This window comes from Barbus barbus (genome assembly GCF_936440315.1).
Source record: "Barbus barbus genome assembly, chromosome: 43".
Lineage (NCBI taxonomy): Eukaryota > Metazoa > Chordata > Actinopteri > Cypriniformes > Cyprinidae > Barbus > Barbus barbus.
Genome location: NC_136721.1, coordinates 7927233 through 7952170, shown reverse-complemented (window position 1 = coordinate 7952170; position 24938 = coordinate 7927233). Strand labels below are relative to the sequence as shown.

Genomic DNA, 24938 nt, shown 5'->3' with positions numbered 1-24938 from the left:
AATGAATACCCAAAACAGGACATAAGCCATGTTGCTCAGTCGAATTCACAGAGTGTTTGTGATGAATGTCGAAGAAAACTCAGAAGTTTGTTACCGGTAAATTATAAAGAAGAAATTTTACAGCTGCTAAAACTGGCTGGACCAGTGGTAAGTGTGAATATTACATTGACAAAAGTGTCAAAAGTAAATTCAATATAGCATTGAGTTGTTATTGATTTTTTTGTATTTCTTTTTTTTTAAGTATAACAATTTAATTCAGTTCATTTATTATGTTTTCATTAATATGTTACAATTAATATATTTTCAAATAAATGTATTGTGCCATGTTCAGTTCATTCATGTCACTTAAGATCCAGTGTAGAGTCAAATTAAGGCCTTATAATGAATTTTAACTGACAGTTAGTGAAAATGTATTGTATCTGTTACACAGTAAATGTTCTCCTCTTCGTGCAGTTTATATCTCAGCTGATGATCTTTCTGATCAGCTTTATCAGCACTGTGTTTTGTGGACACTTGGGGAAAACTGAACTGGCTGGTGTGGCTATGGCTATTGCTGTGAGTTCACAAAATAACTTCATTATGGCAATCATTTGTAAACTTTCATTTGTAAATCAACTTTGCATTTGTAAATACATCCTTTTTGCTCACAGGTTATTAATGTGACTGGCATCTCCATCGGCTCTGGATTGGCATCTGCATGCGATACACTCATCTCTCAGGTCTGATAGTGAATGTTCAGTAATGTGAGTGCCGTTTGTACTAATGATCTCATCTGAATTGAATTGTGTCCTCCAGACGTTTGGCAGTAATAATCTGAAGCGGGTGGGAGTGATACTGCAGAGAGGGATTCTCATACTCCTGTTGGCCTGTTTCCCCTGCTGGGCACTGCTCATCAACACCGAGCCCATCCTGCTGGCTGTTCGACAGAGTCCCAGTGTGGCCAGGTCTGACACTTTCAGCATTTACTGGATGTTATGCATTAACTAATGTTCCTACTTAGCAAAACGTTGGTAGTAAGTTATGCAAGTATTATGAAATAAATTGGTTTAAACAAGATTTTTTAACTGTGTGATTGCTTTTTTCTCTCAACAGTCTGTCACAACTCTATGTAAAAATATTCATGCCTGCTCTGCCTGTGAGTGACACATTAAACTTTTTTGCACACTATCATTTACACTGCAATTAACATTAAAAACAATAAAGCTGACTTGACTTGAAATGTTCACAAACATTAAAGTAACAGTTCACCCAAACAATTATAAATGTAAAGTAATCGTCTACTCAAAGTCCATGCTGCTCCAAACTTATATGATTTTCAGTGAATAACTCTTTAAATTTCACTCAAAGTTCCTCACACAAAGCTTGACTTTGACTATGCAAAGACTTTGCAAGAATACTTCACATGGGTCACATTAACGGCTTTTGTTGTATAGATTTGTGTGTTGTTTTTTTTTAGCCTTTTTGGAGCCAGTTGCCAGAGTATTTTGTGTTTTGGGGAAAATATCTCCTTTACCTTTTGGAATGACATGAGAATGATTAAATAATGAGAAATTTATTTATGTTTTATTACCAATTTCCAGCAACAATTTTCTTATTTGCTTTTTAAAAAAAAAAAAAAACATACAGGCTGCCTTTATGTATCAGCTGCAGGGCTTGTATCTTCAAAATCAGGTAACCTCCATTTTTACATTCGTAAAAATGTTCTTAAGAGTTCTTACATTTGTGTATTTGGTGACGCTTTTATTCAAAGTGACTTACATTGCATAATACATTTAATGACTTTATGCTTTACTTGGCAGTCAAACTTATGACTTTGGTGTTGCTAGCTCTATGCTCTGCTGTTTGAGTCCTGTATACTGTATATTGCTGTGATCCTAATGGCCTTTTTTTCTTTGTTTGTTTAGGGTATTATTTGGCCTCAGATCATCACAGGAACAGCAGGAAATATCCTTAATGCTTTAATAAACTACATCTTCCTTCATCTTCTTGATCTTGGTGTGGCGTAAGAAGCTGTCTGGATTCTGTATATTCTATATTTAGATACTATATTTTCTTGTTTTCTTCATTATTTGAATGATAACCTGATGTGTTCACAGAGGATCTGCTGCTGCAAATGCAATTTCCCAGTATTCCCTGGCAGTGATTCTCTATTTGTTCATCCGTTGTATGGGCCTGCATAAAGCCACCTGGGGTGGTGAGTTTCTCCTGTTCATTTCTGCAGAGATCTGTTTCCTAGTTCTATATCTTGGAAAAAAGTTTTACAGAACACAAGTTTGTATTTAGTACTTTTAATGCACATTCTACAAGACTAGTTTCTTCATATTCACATGGGTGTCATTAATAAACTACACTCACCTAAAGGATTATTAGGAACACCTGTTCAATTTCTCATTAATGCAATTATCTAATCAACCAATCACATGGCAGTTGCTTCAATGCATTTAGGGGTGTGGTCCTGGTCAAGACAATCTCCTGAACTCCAAACTGAATGTCAGAATGGGAAAGAAAGGTGATTTAAGCAATTTTGAGCGTGGCATGGTTGTTGGTGCCAGACGGGCCGGTCTGAGTATTTCACAATCTGCTCAGTTACTGGGATTTTCACGCACAATCATTTCTAGGGTTTACAAAGAATGGTGTGAAAAGGGAAAAACATCCAGTATGCGGCAGTCCTGTGGGCGAAAATGCCTTGTTGATGCTAGAGGTCAGAGGAGAATGGACCGACTGATTCAAGCTGACAGAAGAGCAACTTTGACTGAAATAACCACTCGTTACAACCGAGGTATACAGCAAAGCATTTGTGAAGCCACAACACGCACAACCTTGAGGCGGATGGGCTACAACAGCAGAAGACTCCACCGGGTACCACTCATCTCCACTACAAATAGGAAAAAGAGGCTACAATTTGCACGAGCTCACCAAAATTGGACGGTTGAAGACTGGAAAAATATTGCCTGGTCTGATGAGTCTCAATTTCTGTTGAGACATTCAGATGGTAGAGTCAGAATTTGGCGTAAACAGAATGAGAACATGGATCCATCATGCCTTGTTACCACTGTGCAGGCTGGTGGTGGTGGTGTAATGGTGTGGGGGATGTTTTCTTGGCACACTTTAGGCCCCTTAGTGCCAATTGGGCATCGTTTAAATGCCACGGCCTACCTGAGCATTGTTTCTGACCATGTCCATCCCTTTATGACCACCATGTACCCATCCTCTGATGGCTACTTCCAGCAGGATAATGCACCATGTCACAAAGCTCGAATCATTTCAAATTGGTTTCTTGAACATGACAATGAGTTCACTGTACTAAAATGGCCCCCACAGTCATCAGATCTCAAACCAATAGAGCATCTTTGGGATGTGGTGGAACGGGAGCTTCGTGCCCTGGATGTGCATCCCACAAATCTCCATCAACTGCAAGATGCTATCCTATCAATATGGGCCAACATTTCTAAAGAATGCTTTCAGCACCTTGTTGAATCAATGTCACGTAGAATTAAGGCAGTTCTGAAGGCGAAAGGGGGTCAAACACAGTATTAGTATGGTGTTCCTAATAATCCTTTAGGTGAGTGTATGTACATTGTTTAAATTCTGTTGTTAATTAGTCTGTTATTTCAATGTGTGTTATTTTTCTCCCATGTGTTCTGCTGATATTGCCTCAAACACACACCATTAGGCTGGTCTCGTGACTGTTTGCAGGAATGGGGTGCCTTCATTTGCTTGGCTCTTCCCAGCATGCTCATGCTTTGTGCAGAGTGGTGGACATATGAGATTGGTGGATTCCTTGCAGGTTTGTAAACCTTCTGTGTTTTCTTGTTTTGTTTTGTTCTTAAAAATATTTGACATTTGATAAATATTGGTGTATTTTACCCTCCAATACCCCCCGCCCCCCCTCCATACTCATTGCAGGACTCATCAGTGAAGGCGAGCTTGGGGCTCAGTCTGTCGTCTATCAACTGGCCAGCATTATGTACATGGTACTGCCAGCGTTACATGGTCTGATCTAATTTTGCTTAATAGCATGTGTTCCTGACTGGAGCAACCTCTTTTATTGGACCCGGAAACAAACCCAACCCTAACTTCAAAATCCTAAACAAAAAGCATGTACCACAGTTTCCACAAAAAATTTAAATAAACAGCATGACTGTGTTCAACTCTGATAATAATAATACTAAATATTTCTTGATCAGAATATCAGCATATTAGATTTTTTGAAGTATCATGTAACACTGAAGACTGGAGCTAATAGCTGCTGAAAATTCAGCTTTGCCATCACAGGAATAAATTGCATTTTAAAATATATTTTCTGAGAAAACGTTGCCAAAAAGTAGCCTAGTTTGCCATTGGTCACCAAGTCATTGTTTCCTCCTTGTCATTCAGTTTCCACTGGGATTTGCAGTGGCAGCCGGTGTGAGGGTGGGAAATGCACTTGGAGCTGGAAACACAGAACAAGCCAAGCTGTCTGCCAAACTGTCTTTAGTCTGTGGACGTAAGTGGTCATTTCAACAGCTTTAAATGATGCTCAATAGGTCTAATTATTTGGAAATCTGCTGATATATCAGTGCAATATCACATCAATTATTGTTGAAATGAATTGTATTGTTGAATTATAGTTTTTTTTTTAATGTTTCTCATTCAATACATTTTCTATTATTTAATCTAACTCATCTTAATGGTTAATCAGTGAACCATTTGGAGCATCTATAGATATGGGGGGCTGGTTTAGGAGTAGGGTTAGTGTATGAGGGATAGAATGTAGTTTGAACAGTATAAAACCCACTACTCCTGTGGAATGTCACCATAATGATAGGAGAGTGTGTGTGTGCGTGCGTGCGTGCGTGTGTATGTGCGTGCGTACGTGTGCGTGCATGCATGTGTCTACCTACTTATCCATAGTTTGGGAACAAATTATGGTTAAGTAGGTACACACACACACAGGACATTTACTGCATTGACAGTAAACTCTGTTCTAGCACAAAACCTTATGACTATGTCATACCTTGATCACACCTTTTGATACAGTAACACACTGGATAAATACTTTTACAAACATTATGGATTTTATGCGAGTTATCCAAGTTAGGTAATGTTAAGTGTATTTTCTAACATGAAAATTATTGCCTAAATTACTGTAATTTGTAAAAAAAAAACTATTGAAAATGTATAATTGTAATGAATTATAATTGTATGAGATCAGTTTTGAAAAGGACGATGTTACAAGTGTGATCAGTTTAGATTTTTGTACTAAGAGTTTTGAAAATATACACGTTGTGAAAATAGTACAATGTGAATAAAAAAAACTGTAATATTATTGTTACTCATACAGTGATGTTTTACAGTCATTTTCTTTCAATACCTGATTAATTTCTCTTCTACTCTAGTACTTGTGTCCTGTGTGATTGCAACCATAATTGGAGGTACTAGCAATGTTATTGGATACATCTTTAGCACAGATGAGTAAGTTACAAGAATTACTGTTAAACAGTACATAGTAGTCCACATGGTGATCTTATTATCTCACAGGGCTTTTTTGTTAGTTTAAACGCATGACAATGTTGAAATTATGTTGTATACAGTTTCTGTTGATTGTGTGGCTGTTTTTTTTGTTAAATGATGGAGAAGAGCTTAATGAGCTCTATAACTCTCTGTCTCGCAGGGAAATTGTCCTCAGAGTATCAGAGGTCATGGTCATGTATGGATTTGTTCATATATTTGATGCCACTTCTGTAAGTTTATTAATGTTCTTTAAACAAAGTTTGTATGCTTGAAAAATAGTCCTGTCATCTTTTACATATTTTTTTTTTTGTTTGTTTTGTTTTCTGATTGTAGGCTATTGCAGGTGGCATTGTCAGAGGTGCTGGAAAGCAACTGCTTGGTGCTCTTTGTAACATTGTGGGATATTATTTTGTGGGTTTTCCAATTGGAGTGTCCCTGATGTTTGCTCTTAACATGGGCATAATTGGTAATAAAGTCAACTTCATAATTTTGAAATATTAGAAATAGGAAGCTGACATTTGTAAAACAAAACAAAATGATGCTTCACCCTATGATTTTCTTTCAAACGTGGATACCAAAAGAGACATTTATTTATTTTAACTTTAATGCTTTTCCATACTCTAGTACTCTCTTAAAAATAAGGGTTAAAAAGTGGTGGGGTTTTTTCTCAGCGATGTCATTAAAGAATTATTTGCATTCCCCAAAGAACCATTCAGTGAACAGTTCCTAAAATAATAATTTTTTCTTAGCGTGAAGAACATTTTAATAATCTGAAGAAACTTCTTCTCTATAGAAGCTTTTGTACGATGGAAAGAGTCCATGGATGTTAAAGCTTCTTCATTGAACCATAGATGCCAATAAAGAATGATTATTTTTAAGAGTGTAGATAACATGTTTCTTTATGTTCTGATGCTATTTGTAGTGTAGCTATTTAACGCTGTACACTATTGCTCTATAGAAGTAATGTAACTGAGCCAGTAAACAACATTATCATGCTGAATACCTTTTTATTGTTAGGTCTGTGGATTGGGTTTTTTGGCTGTGTTTTCCTACAGTCCTTGTTCTTCATCATCCTCATTTGCAAATTGGACTGGAAAAAAGCGACTCAAGAGGTGAGACATTTTACTTCATCCACATCTATATAGTCTATTTGGATAGATGGTGACTGCAGTCTTTATCTTATTTTCAGGCTTTAATCAGAGCAGGTGTACAAGTCCCTGAGACCAAAGATGAGTCTTACGCTATAGAAAATAAGGGCTATACAGAAGGTAGTTTCTGTCTGTTATATGATGAACTCAGTGGTCAAAAAAAAAATATATATCTTTCATCATGGACTTTGTCTGTTGACTGATTATGTTGTCTTTTGTTCATGCTTGAACAGAAGTACCACAGCAGTCCCAGCACACTGAAGACGGCCAGACAGATGGGAACACAGACCTCGAAGGGCTCTGTAAAAGAGGAGGAATAACAAATGCTGTTGCACTGGTCACAGTTGGCACGGTTTTGACCACCAAACAGCTGGTTGTCCGTCGAGGACTTACGTTTTTCTTCATGCTGCTTATACTAGCTGGAGGGATTGTGTTAAATGGGGTGCTCACTGCATTTCTCAGAGTATAGTAAGTTCAGGGATTTGTTGGTATTGAAAATGTAAAAAAAAGAAAAAAAAAATCAAATGTAATCGTATTTGATGTAGGTGTGGTTTTAAAACATTGCAGGAAAAAGAGAAAAAAAAAAAACCTTGACAACTACAGAGATTCTGTTAGTTAAAACACACACACATATATATATATATATATATATATATTATTCATTTTTAAACTGCAATAAATCTGGAACTCATGGACATCACCAGAGTCTGGGTTTCCTCCCTTGTCATGCATTGCCAGGCCTTTACTGCTGCTGACTTCAGCTGTTGTTTGTTTGTGGGTCTTTCTGCCTTTAGTTTTGTCTTCAGCCAGTTAAATGCATGCTCAGTTGGGTTGTGATCAGGAGATTGACTCTGCCATTGCAGAATATTCCACTTTTTACCTTCAAATGCTCCTGGGTTGCTTTTGCTGTATATAAATGTACCCACTTGTAGTCAACCACTTTTAAACGCTCCCTGTTTTTGTGTGCATGCTCTGGTTTAGAATGACAAAACCACAAATTTATTTACGTGTTTTTGCAGCGTTGATTATTGGAACAATCACAGGCATCTCCGTTCAAAGCAATGGCCAGTCAGAGGTCTTTTCTGTAGGTTAATCAGAAGAATCCCCTCTGAACTAATTTTTGTAAGTTTACAGAGTTCTACACGCTTGCAGATCTACCTAATATAATCAGAGAGAGAAAAAACCCATACACGGTATAAATAAGAGATTGATTGTGTAGTTAGTCATTGATTTATCAGGAATTTTCACGAAAGCTCGGTCAGTTGCGCTATGCGGTTGAGGGGTTCCGTGCCTTTTTCACCCATAATGAGTTTGCATCCCTGAAAACACAGCTGTGGATCATTCAGGTAAGAACACAGAATCAAGGGGATGTAAACTTTTGAACGTGGCCATTTTTATAAATTCAACTATTATTTTTCTTGTGGACTATATGTAAGCATGTTTTATGTGAAATATATTATTCAGGTCAGTACTAAATAAATGACATGCATAAATTTTTTCAGATTCTGAAAGGGGGATGTATACTTTTGACCTCAACTGTATTACTTCCTGCATAGTTACTTGTCAACAATGTAGCTGTTTAATTGTACACTAAGCCAAATTCCCTAAACATACCCTCATGAAACATAACCCTCATGAAATGTTTAACCTCATTTATTTCAATATATTCTATATACATACATATTCTGGTTTTAAATTCAGTTTTCTTGGAAAGAAAGACTTGTGTCGTTGCTAGGGATGCAACGATACCATTTTTTCAGAACCGATCCGATCCTGAAAATTCTGAGTATCTGCCGATACCGATCCAATCCGATACCAGCGCAGTTTTTTTTTTTAAATCGATGTAGAATTTCTATATTTCTGTGTGTCTGTGTGTGTTACTCTTTTGTGTGTTAAACACAATCTACTACATATAGATAACATAATTTTAATGAAAAATAACAATTGAAAAAATATTATGACTAAAATACTATTATAAACTTGGTTTATAATACAGCAAAAGATACTCTAGGAAAATCATGGGTGCACAATAATTTTATAAAACCTAGTGAAACAATTTTATTTACAATTAAAAGTGAGTAAGTGTAGGACTAAATCTGGTGAAATTATACACATTGCTCTTTGAATTGTTGTAAAATACATTCATGAAAAAAGAAAATACATTTATATATAAATATATAGGCTACTATAAAATTAAAAGACATTGCTTTTAAATCTATAGCACAGTAATGAAGGCAGCAACATATGATTGATAGGACAGAACAAGAAAGACTATTAATAATCGTCCCAAAAGTATTATAATAAGGCTCATCCCGTGCGCAGAATGATGCGCTTGAAGCAACATGGAGTCACAGCGCGCAGCCCTCTGAGTCCGCATAGAAATGTTCAAAGTACAAAGGGAAGAGATATTGATGCATAGTGTATTAAATCTGTGCCTAAGTTTAAGCCTTTTCTTTTAACAGTTTTAAACCTCAGTAACTGTGCGCTCTTGAAGAGAGTTTGACTGTAGTAACCGAATGCGACACGCAGTTTGAACGCTGAATGGAGGATGACAGACAGCCGCGGCGGAGAGAAGAGTTTACCTTAAATATTCATCTGTACCTCAGATTAAACTATGGAACAGCTTCAGAACACTTGAAATATAGTGCACGAAAACTCTATGGTGCTTTATAATGTTTTTGTGCCTTTCGTGGGGCTCAACAATAACACAGAATATTATACGCACAATATCGGATTTGGATCGGTCTCGTCTGACCGATACCCGATCCGCAGAAAATGACCGTATCGGAGCCGATCCTGAGTATCGGATCGATGCATCCCTAGTCTTTGCTAGACTTCAGTTCATTAGACGCAGTGCTTCACATCTGATGTGTGAAGTGCAGTGAACAGTAAAACAATTCCACTACAAATTAGTGCGTTTATTAATAAATGTAAAATAATTTGGATACAAATAGCAGTTTACAACATCCAGCACAATGAACTGTTTTGCACAGCTAAATAGGTTAAATGGAGATTGCTGACACCACCTTGAACACTCAAGTTCACACCAGCTCTTACATTAAAAATAAGATGGAATGATAAAAAAATTAATAGTTTCCATGGTTCTAGTCTTTGCCTCGGTTTGTTTGATAGTTGCATCAGGTCTCCTCTTTAGGAATAGAATTGGCTAGATGGCGCAGTCCTGAAACTGCAGCCTATGATTGTGAATGAACATACTATTGAAATAATCACTAGATTTGCCCCCTAAATGGTATGTTTGAACAAAATCATTTGTGATTGATCGTTTTACATCGAGTCTTTACATCACTCGCTTTAATGTTTCTAAAGTTTTGTGGTGGATTTATGGCATTTTTAAAATGTATTTGCCACAATTTCTGAAAATTATATACATTTTTATATAAAATAATATTTTATGTAAAAGTAGCCTAATTTTAAAGAACATCTACATTTCTCAGTTTCATTCATGGCGATAATATGAACAGTTTGCTACAGTTTAGTAGAAGATTGCTGCCATCTACTGGTAAACAAATACTTTTAAAACAAAAACAACATGAAATTGAAACTAAAGCTAATGAGGATCTGCAAAGGACCAATTGACTCATATGCCATTTATATATCCTCTAACTACTTTTTCATGTAGGTCTCTATATATACATTAGTGTTATAACAACGACAATTAAAACACACACAAAGTTTTTGCAATTATGCCAGATTATTAGGTCACATCTTGGTGTTATATGTGTGTGTATTTGTGTGTGCTTGTTTGTTGGATTGTTGATTGTGTTATGGTGACATTCCTTCATTTCTGTGTGTGTTATGTGTGGTAGCTGATTTTGTTTGACAATTTATGTAACGAGAGAGTAATTTGTGTCTGTGAGAGCATGTGTTCCACATTGTAAAAGGTGCATCATGTTCCTGTTTCTATCCCATGTACTCTTCTCTGCCCTTGTGTCTTATCAATTTTCACTATTAATTAAACTGCAAAAAAATTAAATAATGAATCAGAATATCATCAATCCATTTATTTGCTTCTTAGCTTAATTATTAACTTATTTTATTAAGTTTTACCTTGTCAGTGAAGTCCCAGACACTGGCCAAGTAACAATATGTAACAGTTTTAATTCCCATGCACAGTATGATCTCCTTTATTTAATATTTGACCAGATTGTAGTTTACTGTGCGACTATTTAAGCTGATTTGAAGATGATTCAATTGAGTGAAAGAGTTTCTGATGAGTCATGACAGATCAGGTTGTTTTATATGCATGCATATCATCATCTTCCTCTTCTTCTTCTTTGTAAACCACTGTCTCAATATAGTAAATTAAACTAAATTTATAGTTAAAATCATATTTTTGTGAAATGGACTAGACTGATATTCACAGGAATTTTCTGGATAAAGCTTCTTCTACATAGAGAGGGTTGACATCAGCCGTGTCATTCAAGTATAGTATATAATGCTTTCAGCCAGTGTTTGTTAATGCAGTTTCTTACTGTAATTGTTATTCTCTCACACATACCATCAGGCTGGTCTTGTAACTGTCTACAGGAGTGGGTTCCATTCATTTGCCTGGCCTTATAGCCAGCTTACTCACGTTTTGTGTTGAGCCACATGGGCTGGTTACATTGTAACTAAAACTAAATTGTTAAAATTAATAAAATATCACAAATTAATCAGATAAGTGGATTAATATTATTTTTTTATCCTTTTGTTAATTTGCTTCTTTATTAATTATGCTGTTAGCCTTTTAACATTGTGCCAAGTAAACCCTCAATCTAATGTTAGTCATGAATTGATAAGTGATGCTTTATTTTATTTTATTTATTTATTTATTAAAGCTGGGGTCTCTTAAAGGGATAGTTCACCCAAAAATGAAAATTCTGTCATGAATCAGTCACACTTATGTTGTTCCAAACCCGCAAGACCTTCGTTTATATTTGGAACACAAATAAGGAAAGTTTTGATGAAATCCGATAGCTTTCTGGCCCTGCATAGAAAGCAACGCAACTACCCAGAAAGGTAGTAAAGACATTGTTACGATAGTCCATGTGACATCAGTGGTTCAACCATAATGTTATAAAGCTATGAGGATATTTTTTGTGCGCAAAGAAAAAAAACGACTTTATATAACAATTTATTCGCTTGTTTGTCAGTCTTCACCACACATTCATGCGAGTACCACGCCACATCCATGTGGTGCTGCTGATGCAGGAGTTGGTATTCTTACATTGAACCCGGATGCGCTGAGCAGAATGAGGAATGCACACCCATGCGTCGTGTTACTATTGTGAAAACGTTTATTTATCCCACCAGAGAACACTGTGGATGTAAATAAGCTCCTGTTAATTGGAGGTTGAATAAATTACATACAGTTAACTTCTGACAAACCTAAATTATAATTATTCCATTATAACAATCCAATTGTAATAAAAATGCAGTTTACACTACAGAATACATATTGTGTAAAAATAAAAGTGGTTTTGTACCTATTTGTTCTATTTATATATTGTTCTATTTTTTATCATTAATTTTATTTTCCAGAATTTTTAAAATAAAATTCTCTCTCTCTCTCTCTCTCTCTCTCTCTCTCTCTCTCTCTCTCTCTCTCATTGTTGGCTAGTGTACTGTATGTGCATGGTCAGAGGTGCTAGAAAGCAACTCATTGGTGCTCTTTGCAACATACTGTGGGATATTTTGTGGGATTCCCAATAACCCAATAATAATTTCCCTGATGTTTGCTCTCAACATAGCATTGTTGGTAAGAAAATGAAAATGACTTGTGTAATGTTTTGAAATAAGCAGTGTATTAAAAGCTGAATCTCATGTATTCTGGTTTGTAAATTGTTGTTAATAATAATAACAAAGCTTAATCTCTCTCTCTATATATATAGAGGCAGAGATTTCAATAGAGGCAACAGAGACTGTTGAACTTATAGATGTGGAGCAGTCTCTATTGAAATTTCTGTTTAAATGTTGGTGCCCCTTTAATGAAACCTGACCCGAGCATGCAGTGACTTCTGTTTATGTAATAACCTCGTGGAGTTCAGCAGGCAGGGCTAAACTTACTACCACTTTTTGAGATCCACCTAGACGTCTCCCTGCAATGGACATTTAGCACAATATCTTTCATGCAGATGTTGTCCTGTATTGCAACCAAATATAAGCTGCTTTACGTCAGTTAAAGACATTAGAAATAACGAAAATGGACAGTATTAATACAGTAACCCAGATAAATTGGGACTCAAAACGGGAGAAAAGTGATGATGATCAGTCAACGTCAAGTTCACAAGTTGTTTGTGGAGGGTGTCGAAAGAAACTCCGGAGTTTGTTACCAGTGAATTATAAAGAAGAAATTGTAGAGCTGCTAAAACTGGCTGGACCAGTGGTAAGTGTTAAAAGTGTATAGATTTTAAAGGCTCTGTCAACTTTGCTTGTAGCCAATCAACTAACCAGATATCAAGATGATTTTAATTGTGCTGATTGAAAAACGTTTAGTTTAGTTCAAAATTATAATTTCTTTGAATGGAAAATTAACCTTGAAAATAAAACAAAAGGTCTATCTTTCTATCAGTCTGTCTGTTTATAGATGCATCTATGTAAACACATTTTCTTAGACTTGTTTATTAAAAAAAAATTGCACCTAACCGAATAGTAATTTAGCAGAATAATTTAAAATAATTATCAAAAACTTAGTCAGTAGTGGCTGTAATCAGTTTTGTCTCAAGAATAAGGGACATGACAAATCAAACATACAATATTGTAGCTCTAGCACTGAAAAAAGTAACAATGTCTTGTGGTTGTGATCACATCCTCAAAATGTTTCCTCTCTTCATGCAGTTTATATCTCAGCTGATGATCTTTCTGATCAGCTTTATCAGCACTGTGTTCTGTGGACACCTGGGGAAAACTGAACTGGCCGGTGTGGCTCTGGCTATTGCTGTGAGTTCACAAATGACTTCATTATAGTGGCATTCATTAAAACTTTCATTGCATTTGTAAATACATCCTTTTTGCTCACAGGTTATAAATGTGACTGGCATCTCCATCGGCTCTGGATTGGCGTCTGCATGCGATACACTCATCTCCCAGGTCTGATAGTGAATGTTCAGTAATGTGAGTGTAATTTGTACTCAGGTGTCATCTGAATTGAATTGTGTCCTCCAGACGTTTGGCAGTAATAATCTGAAGCGGGTGGGAGTGATACTGCAGAGAGGGATTCTCATACTCCTGTTGGCCTGTTTCCCCTGCTGGGCACTGCTCATCAACACCGAGCCCATCCTGCTGGCTGTTCGACAGAGTCCCAGTGTGGCCAGGTCTGACACTTTCAGCATTTACTGGATGTTATGCATTAAATAATGTTCCTGTTCAGCAAAACGTATCTGAATCTGCTGATAAAACACTAGTTCTCAGGATATTTTAATGGAAGTAAATTATACTAGTATTGTGAAATAAGTTGGTTTAAACATAATGTCATATCATTTGAGCATGTGACTGTCACATGGACCTACAGTTAGTGTCAGTGAAGCTTCTTTAACTGTGTGTGATTATTTTCTCTCTCTCTCTCAACAGTCTGTCACAACTCTATGTAAAAATATTCATGCCTGCTCTGCCTGTGAGTGACACATTATACCTTTTAAATGCTTTCACTATAACTATGATTAATTAATAAATACAAAACTTCCAATATATGTTCTACTATATGACTTTTAAAAACTATTTTCAGGCTGCCTTTATGTATCAGCTGCAAGGACGGTATCTTCAAAATCAGGTAAACCCAGGCAATGTTTTTTCCATTGTTACTGTATGTTTATTTTGTGTTTAGTGTTCATATATAGCCTACACTGTAAAAAGTGGTAACCAGTAATTGTTACCTTAAAGAGCTATTTCTACCTGATTTAAGCAATTAAATATATGCGTGGTGTGCATGTGTGTTTAAGTTATTTAGATATTATAAAACTTGGAAATTACCATTTTTCCATTATGATGGTCTGTTTTTCTTTGTTTAGGGTATTATTTGGCCTCAGGTCATCACAGGAGTAGCAGGAAACATCCTCAATGCTTTAATAAACTACATCTTCCTTCATCTGCTTGATCTTGGTGTGCCGTAAGAAGCTGTCAAGATTCTGTTGATCCTGTTTCCAGGGATCTTAGTTTTTTTTCATTTATTTCTAAAGAACCAAGGCTTAAAATTAATAATCAGGTCGCAATAACTTATTGGGTTTTTTCTCTCTCATTTTTTCTGACTCGCAGAGGATCTGCTGCTGCAAACACTATTTCCCAGTATTCCCTAGCTGTGTTTCTCTATGTATACATCCGCTGGAAGGGCCTGCATAAAGCCACATGGGATGGTGACTGTTTTATTTGGTTTTCAAGAGAGTATATGGTTTATGATACAGGACACAAAAGATTTGCTCTGTTTTATGGTGGAATATGACATTCAAAACTTAAAAGAGTCAAGGAATGTGTCTGGTAAATGTATTTTCACCACATGCCTTTTCAATACAAGTAAGTTTTGAAATCTTTAAATGTTACTATAGTTAATCTTTTTTTATTAATTCCATGAATTGCATAACTTTTAAAAATAGTTTTAACATGAAATAAATATTTCAAAGGTGCACTTTCACTTGCGGGAGAAATATGTAACAGTTTAATGTCTTGGTGCAAAGTATGCTGTTTTCTTTTTTAATATTTGACCAGAAAGTAGTTCATTATGTGACTTTTTAAGATGGTCTGGTGGAGAGTTCACTGAAATGTTTCTGATGAGTCATGTCTCACCGGGTTCATTTTATAACATACTGACGTTTAAAAAACGAAAAAGATATGACGTTTCAACACTAAGTGTTGAAACGTCATATCTTTTTTGCTAATCTTCATCTGTTATTACTGAATAAATAAATCTGGTATATGATTTATTGTTAATTATTCTGATATATAAATGTGTTAAATATGTGTATTTTTCCCATGCCTAGGCTGGTCTCTTGACTGTCTGCAGGAATGGGGTGCCTTCATTCGTTTGGCTTTTCCCAGCATGCTCATGCTATGTGTGGAGTGGTGGACATATGAGATTGGTGGATTCCTAGCAGGTTTGCAATATGTCATTGTTTGTATGTAATTACATTTGGTTTGAGTCATGAATATATTTGTGATCTTGATTTATTTTATTGCTGTAGGGCTCATCAGTGAGACTGAGCTGGGAGCCCAATCTGTTGTGTATGAGCTGGCCACTATTGCATATATGGTAGGTGTACCAATGTTGGCTTAACCCGTAACAAAAACAAAACTGTATACTTGCACTGATTTCGGGGGTCTTCTATAAGACCCAACAGCACCAGCTTTTTACTGGTCAATGGGTCAAGATATTAGCATTATGTTCACATAAAAGATAAACTGAAATTGGAACCTGTTGACAGAACTGTGGAACTAAGAAGTGCCACATTTCTGTTATTCCACATTCACTATTTACATTACTTAAAGTATCATTTCTCATTAGCAAATATTATTTTGTTATCCTCTGCATGGGTGGTGAAAACAGATACGTGGGTTGGTGACAGCAACCAGATTGTACATTTTGTAACTAAATACACCAGCCTTTTATTTCTTTTTTCTAAAACAACTCACTGTAATATATATCAAATTGAACAAATGATCAAAGTATTAGATCCTGACAGCTGTAATCTTGCATATGTGTATGACGCGCATGCACAGGAATGCAGCTGCGTAACCTTAACCACTTTACTGAAGATGCAGATTTTCCTACATGGGAAACAGTTTTTGTGTGAGGTTTAACTTATAACAGTTGCTAAGCAACCACAGACTTAAACAATTTTTTATTTGAGATTATTCAATCTTGCCCCAAAACTGAATAACTGAAATACTGTACATGTACAGTTTGTAAAGTTTTAATAATAAATATAACAAAAAAGTGACAAAAATCATTGCTGTTAAAATAGAGGATTGTAGAACAATGATTTCAAAAAGAAAAACTGTTACAGCAGCAGCAAGTTCTGTTTCTGAACATCTGTGATAAATTATATTTTAATCCCTTTGTTTAAAGTACACAGATTAGCTTGAACATACGTTTTTTCTTTTGTCAATCAGTTTCTTGTTATTCTCACCTTTCAGTTTCCACTGGGATTTGCAGTGGCAGCCAGTGTGAGGGTGGGAAATGCACTCGGAGCTGGAAACACAGAACAAGCCAAGCTGTCTGCCAAAGTATCTTTAGCCTGTGGACGTATGTCATCTGTTCATCAACAGCTTTGTCATAACTAATGCTTAAGATGCCCAAATGTTTAAAAGAAAAATCACATAATTAAACATTGTTTATTATAAAAATGTACAATTACGTATATAGTTATTGGTTTATGGTTACTGGTTTTGGTTTACCTTCATGGTGTGCTTTATTTTTTCTAGTGCTTGTTTCTTGTGTGGTTGCAACCTTAATTGGAAGTTCAAAAGATATTATTGGATACATCTTTACCACAGAAGAGTAAGTATTTACAGAAATCTACTGTTCAGATTTCAGTACACTATAAAGCAATATAACATTTTACATTGGATATTGAGTATATTCCAAGAACTGTACTTACAATACCAAGACGGTACACTTCTATTCATATGAAAAGGAGAAACTGCAACATGCACTATGTCAGCTTGTGTAAAGAAGTCCCATCTTCTGAATAAATATACATTTTTGGAATCGTATTGGGGGCATGTAATTGTGGGCATTAAAACATTCAACAATTAATATCTGATCTGTGTACTAAACTGTCTCTCTCTACAGGGACATAGTGCTCAGAGTATCAGAGGTCATGGTCATGTATGGCTTCTTTCATCTATTTGATGCCATTGCGGTAAGATTTAATTTGTCCAATATTTTATATTTTATTTATAACAAAATTTTGCACTAGAAAAAAAATCTTGTTTTACAGTGTATCTGAGCAGCTGTAAATATGCATTTACTTTATGACGCAAAATAGCATAAAATATTGAAACTCTAGACATTATTTGTAAAATTTAGTGTATTACGTCACTGGTATATTGTTTTTTCTTTTTTCATAAAAGTGTGTGGTTATATGCTGATGTCTGTAATTTGCTTTCAGTCTTTATTTCTGGTATTCACTTCAGATATTGTCAGTGTCTGATATATATTTTTTTTTCTATCTTTAGGGCATTACAGGTGGCATTGTCAGAGGTGCTGGAAAGCAGCTGCTCGGTGCTCTTTGTAATATTGTGGGATATTATTTTGTAGGATTACCAACTGGAGTGTCTCTGATGTTTGCTCTCAGCATGGGCATAATCGGTAGGTGTCTTGTGAACACATTCAAGCCTGGGAAGCCACATGATAACAAAAGAGTTTAATGTGGTGAAACAGAAACATTCTCGGTGGCTTTGCACTTGAACAACCTCTGTGTAATCGAAATAATTTTTCATCCCTCTGGTGCTCCTCAGTTACTTTTGACCAAAAAAACACTTTGGATTTTGAATGTGTGCCTGGGCTACCACGCTGAATGGCTTGAATCTTCTAGTCTAGAAATGTCGTTAACAAACAGATATCACATTGCAGGCTAATAGAGGTGAGAAAACCCAGCAACCATCCGAGCAAGTGTCAAAATTTAAAGTGTTTTTTTTTTATTATTATTTTTATTGTCACTGACATAAGCCTTTATCCTCTTACTTGAATAAGTGAAAAGCCATTTGGAGTGATAGATGAATGACAGGAGCACAATGAAGTATGGAGATATTTTTTTTGCATTATTCCAAATAAATAGATTATGATCTACATAAAGAGATTAACAAAAATAAACATATTCACAAATAAATTGAATGAATCCACAAATACATTTTAGGCTGATGATACACTGGGCAACTTTTTGAGCAATGTTTCCGTCAATGGGACACAGGGCCCATGACTGATCTAAAATATCCAAATAGAAATTCATTACCCATTCTCAATGAGAAAGTGCCCAAGCAACGTTGCTCAAAAAAAGTTGCCTTGCAAAATTGCTCAAAATGTTGCACTGTGTATCATCAGCCTTAGAGTTTCACAAACATGAATTAAATTCACTAATAAATAAAATGAGATTTGCATGTAAAAACATATTCACAAATCTCACAAGTCCACAAATGCATGGACTCTACCCACCATCTACTCAAGCCAATCAGATAAAAGCCACACTTCGCTGAGCAGTCGTAGCACGTTCTTGCTATAGCCAGTAATGTTTTGCTTTACAAACGATGCTAGAAATGTTTCAAAATCCACAAATGCATGCAGCGATTCACAAATGCACAGGACGTGACTCACAAATGAATGCCAGGCAAAGTTGTGTTTGTGACATAAAATTATATTTGTGAATGTGTTTTAATCTCATTTTATTTATTTGTGAATTTAATTCATGTTTGTGAAACCCTTAAGATTGATTTGTAAATATGTTTATTTCTTATTAATCTCTTTACATTTATTTGTGAATAATGATCTATTTATTTGGAGTAATGCAACAAAAATATGTCCAAGAATATTGGAGGTCATGCAGCTAAATATGATGCACCCCAGTTGATAGTGTATACAAGCAATTCTTATTTCATTTTAACCTGTTCTCATATCTGTAGCAGAGTCGGCGCAGAGAACAATTTATATTATAGAGCACTTGCATCGAATACAAGACTGTTAAACATGCTCATAAGCAGACCACACAATATGCACAGTGATATGGAGTAAAAGAGCATTCAGTTATCTTAGATCATGATTTTAGATGCTTTCTGAATGCGAACTGCAAACTGCTACAGCCAGCACTGGCCAAGTATTTGAATGTTGAGCAGCAAGCTCATTGGCTGCTGATGCAACAGAAACCAATTAGCAGCACCAAGTAGATAACGATGTGATTAGTAGCAGATTGAATTAGCATCTATCAGTCTATGCCATCTAGAGTTTCATTACAGAACTTTGTATTTACTCTTTTTTGGGGTACAATGATGCAGAAAATAATACAGCAATGAAGGGGTTAATTTCTAAAAGATGATGAGTGTAAAATAGACAACAAATATTATTGCATTATTTTATTGAAATCCCCTTAAAATACAAATATTCATTAAAAATAATATTGAACTAAAATGTAGTACATTCATTTAAAGCTGCAGTCTGTAACTTTGTTTTGGTTAAAAATGATCCGAAATCAATCTTTAATCAAGTACATAACCAACCAGTGTTCAAAACTATCGCCTTACTTTAGTCCGATTCACAACAGTTAGCTTATAATAATGTTTTCTGATTTGAGTAGCACGGATAGTTTTTCGCCGGAAATTCGAGCATGGCACTGCGTCATTACGTCACGTCTGTAAACATAAAGAAGTTATGCTGGATACTAGGCTATCGCATGTGAGGATCCTGCAGGTGGCAGATCGTTTAGCCTTTTCTCGCAGCAGCTAGAATAAGTAAATTTCTCATTTTGATGGCGGATTGTAATCCAGAAAGGGTTGTGTGTTTATGAACCACATGTGAATGAAATGAAATTATATTTCAGTTTTAAATGTGCTTCTGATTACAGAGATTACACAAGATTTTCATTTTAAAGAAAACCAGTTTGAAGGGAGCATAATTAGCTTTTTGGGTTAAAATAATTTTTTAATATGAAATTCGAATGGCATGACAATTAGGTTAGACTGTACATAAATTGAAATCTACACTAATACACACTATACTCATAGTCACGCAATGCTGATGTTGTTAACATTAATAATTTGAGAATAAAGTATAACAATAATAATAATTTGCATGGTTTGATGTGATGTGAGCTAATTGATCTTTAGATTAAATCACCATTGGTAGCGAGATTTATGGTAATGTTTTTTTCCTCATTTGGTCAGAACAAATGTGGCAGACTTGTTACTTGTTCAGATGGGAATATACCGTGACAATTGTTATTTGGGTCCTATATTCCAAGACGTAGGCTAGAATTTGAGATTGTGAAGTACAGTAAATATCCACACAGGTGCGATGACTGATAGCCACACATACTCCTCAAAACATTAGATTCATCTGCGTCACTTTTAACTGCCTAGGAGTACAAGTGTGACTCATAAATAAGGAGCATTAGAGGTTTAAACTCAGTTACCATGCTGAATGCATCCACCAACCTTTTCTTGTCTCTTCTCTCAATCGTTAGGTCTATGGATTGGGTTTTTTGGATGTGTTTTCCTACAGTCTTTGTTCTTTATCATTCTCATTTGCAAACTGGACTGGAAAAAAGCGACTCAAGAGGTGGGTCTGTTTTATTAATCCATATGTATATTCTGTTTTGATAGATAATGACTTAAGCCTTTATATTTTTATTTTCAGGCCTTGATCAGAGCAGGTGTACAAGCCCCTAAGACTAAAGATGAATCTTATGCTATGGAAAATAAGGGGTGCACAGATGGTACTTTCTGTCTGTGGTGTATGAAAAATTAACAAAATTTTCAACTTTCCCTGTTGACTGATAATATTGTCCTTTGTCTTGTCCTTGTACAGAAGTACCACAGGAATCCCAGAATGCTGAAGAAGGCCAAACATATGCAGACACAGACGTGGAAGGGCTCAGTGAAGGAGGAGGAATAACAGACGCTGGCACAAAGATCACAGTTGGCGCGGTTTTGACCACCAAACAGCTCGTTATCCGTCGAGGACTTGCAGTTTTCTTCATGCTGCTTGTACTAGCTGGAGGGATTGTGTTAAATGAGGTGCTCACTGGATTTCTGAGATGAGAATAATAAATACAGAGCTTTGTCTGCAATCCTTTTTTTGTTTGTTTTTAGAAAATCCACCATTGCCTGGGCCACCAAAGCAAAGTTAATAGTATTTGAGGTAGATGATTATGTTTTATTTATTTTTCTATTTATTTTTTCAATTCCAAGCAGCCTTTTTGCCTTCTCTAATATTAGATGTGTTAATTGTGTCATAGACGTGCACTGTGAAAGTAAAACATTTCTGGAAGTGATGTTTTTTCATGATAAGCTGTAATGGTTACTTGACATGTATTTGTAATTTATTGTCAGTATTGGGTCTGTTTGTCAAAGCACATTTCCATAGTTCTTTTACTAAAATATTCATATACTATCTATTCTAAGGGATCTTATTTCAGATATGCAGATTCTCTAGGAGAAAATTAGGTTACACTTTATTTTAAGGTGTCCTTGTTACAGTGTAATTATACATTTAAGAACTGCTTACGTTACTTGCATGTAATTATGCATACTTAATTGTTATTATAATAGTAAGTATGTGTAATATTTGTAACAAGGACACCTTAAAATAAAGTGTTACTGAAAATTATTGAATTAGCCGAACCAACTTGAACCCATAGAGAAGTCTGCATGAAATTTCAGTTTGCACGGATTCCTGTTGACATGACTAGATTTTGTCTGTGAAAAATTGCAGAACAATGCTAAATGTGACAGCACTTTTACCCTGTGTTTAGATAGATTGCATGGTGCTGACCACTGAAATGAAACTGTATGATCCTTGTGTTATTGTCTTGATTTAAACACTCTAATGCAATGAAATAAATCTTCTCAACTGAATCTTCTTATAAACTCAAGTACTGTTCCAACATTCTTCAGAATATCTTCCTTTGTGTTTAACAGAAGAAAGACACTCATACAGGTTTGGAACAACTTGACAGTGAGTAAATGACACAATTAGGGGCATATGCATTGTTAGGTCACAGATGGAGAGGTCTTGACCACTGAAGAGAGGGATGTCTGTCGAACACTTGGCAGCTTTCCTACTAATGCTTAGGGAATTAGGGATTAAATGAGCATATTCATTTCTTAGATGTGCATAATAATTGATAATTAATTCTTGTCAGATGTTAGGATTCCTTAAAATTCCTAAAAAAAATCCTTTATTGCAATGTTTCGACCATCAGGTCTTCGTCAGGCACAGATAACAAACTGAGGTACAACTCTTAACTCTTTGAGTTGTACCTCAGTTTGTCGAAGGGCGAAACGTTGCAATAAAGGAATTTTTTATAGAGTAATCAATTCAGTGTGCAGACATTACGTTTGTTCTTTTACTATAATTTGTTTGCGCAACTTTCTTTCACTTTGCCTTTCGAGGATGTCTAATTATACCTTATGTTGTTTTAGACTATTTGAAAATGCATACAAAGAGCATGATCTTATTAAATAATTTGTGGATCCACAATTTGAAATTTCAAAATGATCTGACAATTTCACCCAAAACTGTGTAATTTACTCACTGTCAAGTTGTTCCAAAACTGTATGAGTGTCTTTCTTCTGTTAAACACAAAGGAAGATATTCTGAAGAATGTTGGAACAGTACTTGAGGGTGAGTAAGTGATTTTAATTTTTTCAGAATTTTCATTTTTGGGGTGAACTATCCCTTTGATTATTCTAGATGATTTTTACTGCAAATGTAAAATGTGTCCTGCTAAAAAATAAATAAATAATAATAAGTGTGATCAGGCAGCAGTTTCTCTTCAGCACACACTTTTTCAATAAATGCTTTGACCTAAACACAACTCTTAAATTGGCTTGAATTTTACAATAAAGGCAGATCTGCAGGAAATATCTCTAGAAAACAGGATGTTTTAAAATATGTAACCTGCGCACAGTACAATATATAACCACTTTTGAATGGAGACAGATGGTGCAATTACATTACCTACTAGCAGGGTCTGACAAGCTGAATGAAGCCATTGCTTAAGGCCACTTGGTCTGTCATCAATGGATTAGACTTGTTTGTTAAGGGATAACTAAATGCCCTCTCACTTTCCCACATTCTTATCACAACCTTTACTGTCAGAAATAAAGACTTACATCATGAATTAGACTTTTATCAAGTCAAGTCACCTTTATTTATATAGCGCTTTTAACAGTGTAAATTGTGTCAAAGCAACTGGACAATATCAAAAAATTAAAATAGTGTGTCAATAATGTAAAATGAAAAGATTAAAAAAAAAGATTTTCAGTTAAAGGCATTTCATTATTGAATTCAGTGATGTCATCATCCAGCTCAGTTCAGTTTAAATAGTGTCTTTACAATCAGGTCGACGATATCGCTGGAAATGATGTGTCCCCAACTAAGCAAGCTAGAGGCGACAGCGGCAAGGAACCAAAACTCCATCGGTGACAGAATGGAGAAAAAAACCTTGGGAGAAACCAGGCTCAGTCGGGGGGCCAGTTCTCCTCTGGCCAAACGAACCAGCAGTTCAATTCCAACTGCAGCAAAGTCAGATTGTAAGGGCTCAACTGGTTCCAGTGGTCTTTCCTGATGGCTGTCTAAGTGGCGGGGTCTTCACTGGGGATCTGTCTCTGGCGCTCATCCAGGTGTCCGGCCTCCGCCGACGATCAGGGCCACATACATCATCTCCCGGCGCCGATCCACCATCTGATCCGGACACGGACTGAGAAACAGAATAGAAACAGACAAATATTAGCATAGATGCCATTCTTCTTATGATGTAACGAGTACATCATGTGTTATGGGGAGTGTTCCCGGTTCTGGTTGATCTAATTAATGCAGCCTAACAATCCTTTAACGGATTTGAATAATAGAAGTGTATTAGTGTGTTATGTGTAAGCCAGGTTAAAGAAATGTGTCTTTAATCTAGATTTAAACTGACAAGAGTGTGTCTGCCTCCCGAACAGTATTTGGTAGATTGTTCCAGAGTTTGGGTGCTAAATAGGAAAAGGATCTGCCGTCCGCAGTCGATTTTGATATTCTAGGTATTATCAAACAGCCAGAGTTTTGAGAACGCAGAGGATGTGGAGGACTATAATGCGATAAGAGCTCGCTCAAGTACTGAGGAGCTAAGCCATTCAGGGCTTTATAAGTAATTAACAAGATTTTAAAATCTATACGATGTTTGATAGGAAGCCATTACAGTGTTGACAGAACCGGGCTAATATGGTCGTACTTTCTGGTTCTAGTAAGGAATCTAGCTGCTGCATTTTGGACCAATTGTAGTTTGTTGATCAAGCGTGCAGAACAACCACCCAGTAAAGCATTACAATAGTCTAACCTTGAGGTCATAAACGCATGAATTAGTATTTCTGCATTTGACGTTGAGAGCATAGGTCGCAATTTAGATATGTTTTTGAGATGGAAAAACGCAGTTTTAGAGATGCTAGAAACATGGCTTTCAAATGAAAGCTTGCTATCAAACAGCACACCTAGGTTCCTAACCGATGAAGAAGAATTGACAGAGCAGCCGTCAAGTGTTAGATAGTGTTCTAGGTTATTACATGTGGGGTTTTTAGGTTTGATAATTAACACCTCTGTTTTTTCAGAATTTAGCAGTA

At 35.8% G+C, this 24938-nt stretch overlaps 3 protein-coding genes across 3 annotated transcripts in view; 2 read left to right on the top strand and 1 right to left on the bottom strand.

The window, feature by feature from the left end:
- Positions 1-453: 453 nt before the first annotated feature.
- slc47a2.2 (solute carrier family 47 member 2, tandem duplicate 2) lies at positions 454-7110 on the top strand (the record flags this gene model as incomplete). Its single annotated transcript, XM_079404983.1, has 16 exons — positions 454-555; positions 651-719; positions 796-944; positions 1093-1135; positions 1627-1671; positions 1905-2002; positions 2097-2194; positions 3674-3787; positions 3907-3974; positions 4378-4486; positions 5379-5454; positions 5654-5723; positions 5827-5959; positions 6511-6605; positions 6683-6761; positions 6875-7110. The coding sequence occupies exons 1-16, from the start codon at positions 469-471 to the stop codon at positions 7108-7110; spliced, it is 1569 nt and encodes a 522-aa protein (XP_079261109.1). The 5' UTR covers positions 454-468.
- A 5601-nt stretch (positions 7111-12711) lies between these two features.
- LOC306861952 (multidrug and toxin extrusion protein 1) lies at positions 12712-21481 on the top strand. Its single transcript, XM_079404475.1, has 17 exons — positions 12712-13026; positions 13479-13580; positions 13662-13730; positions 13806-13954; positions 14211-14253; positions 14365-14409; positions 14648-14745; positions 14892-14989; positions 15611-15724; positions 15812-15879; positions 16764-16872; positions 17052-17127; positions 17422-17491; positions 17808-17940; positions 20801-20895; positions 20974-21052; positions 21145-21481. Exons 1-17 carry the CDS (start codon positions 12844-12846, stop codon positions 21375-21377), a joined length of 1764 nt encoding a protein of 587 aa, XP_079260601.1. The 5' UTR covers positions 12712-12843; the 3' UTR covers positions 21378-21481.
- Positions 21482-23736: 2255 nt separating this feature from the next.
- slc47a1 (solute carrier family 47 member 1) overlaps positions 23737-24938 on the bottom strand; it is a 35188-nt gene continuing 33986 nt past the window's right edge. The window contains exon 17 of the mRNA XM_079405186.1: positions 23737-24040. Coding sequence (XP_079261312.1) covers positions 23882-24040 — 159 coding nt within the window. The 3' untranslated portion in view covers positions 23737-23881. The remainder of the gene's footprint in view (positions 24041-24938) is intronic.

Bases quoted from the DNA above. Each gene is read 5' to 3' on its own strand.
- LOC306861952 (XM_079404475.1), top strand. From the start codon at position 12,844: ATGGACAGTATTAATACAGTAACCCAGATAAATTGGGACTCAAAACGG. The intron at 13,731-13,805 runs GTCTGATAGTGA...TGTGTCCTCCAG, and splicing joins GCGATACACTCATCTCCCAG to ACGTTTGGCAGTAATAATCT. The intron at 13,955-14,210 runs GTCTGACACTTT...CTCTCTCAACAG, and splicing joins CAGAGTCCCAGTGTGGCCAG to TCTGTCACAACTCTATGTAA.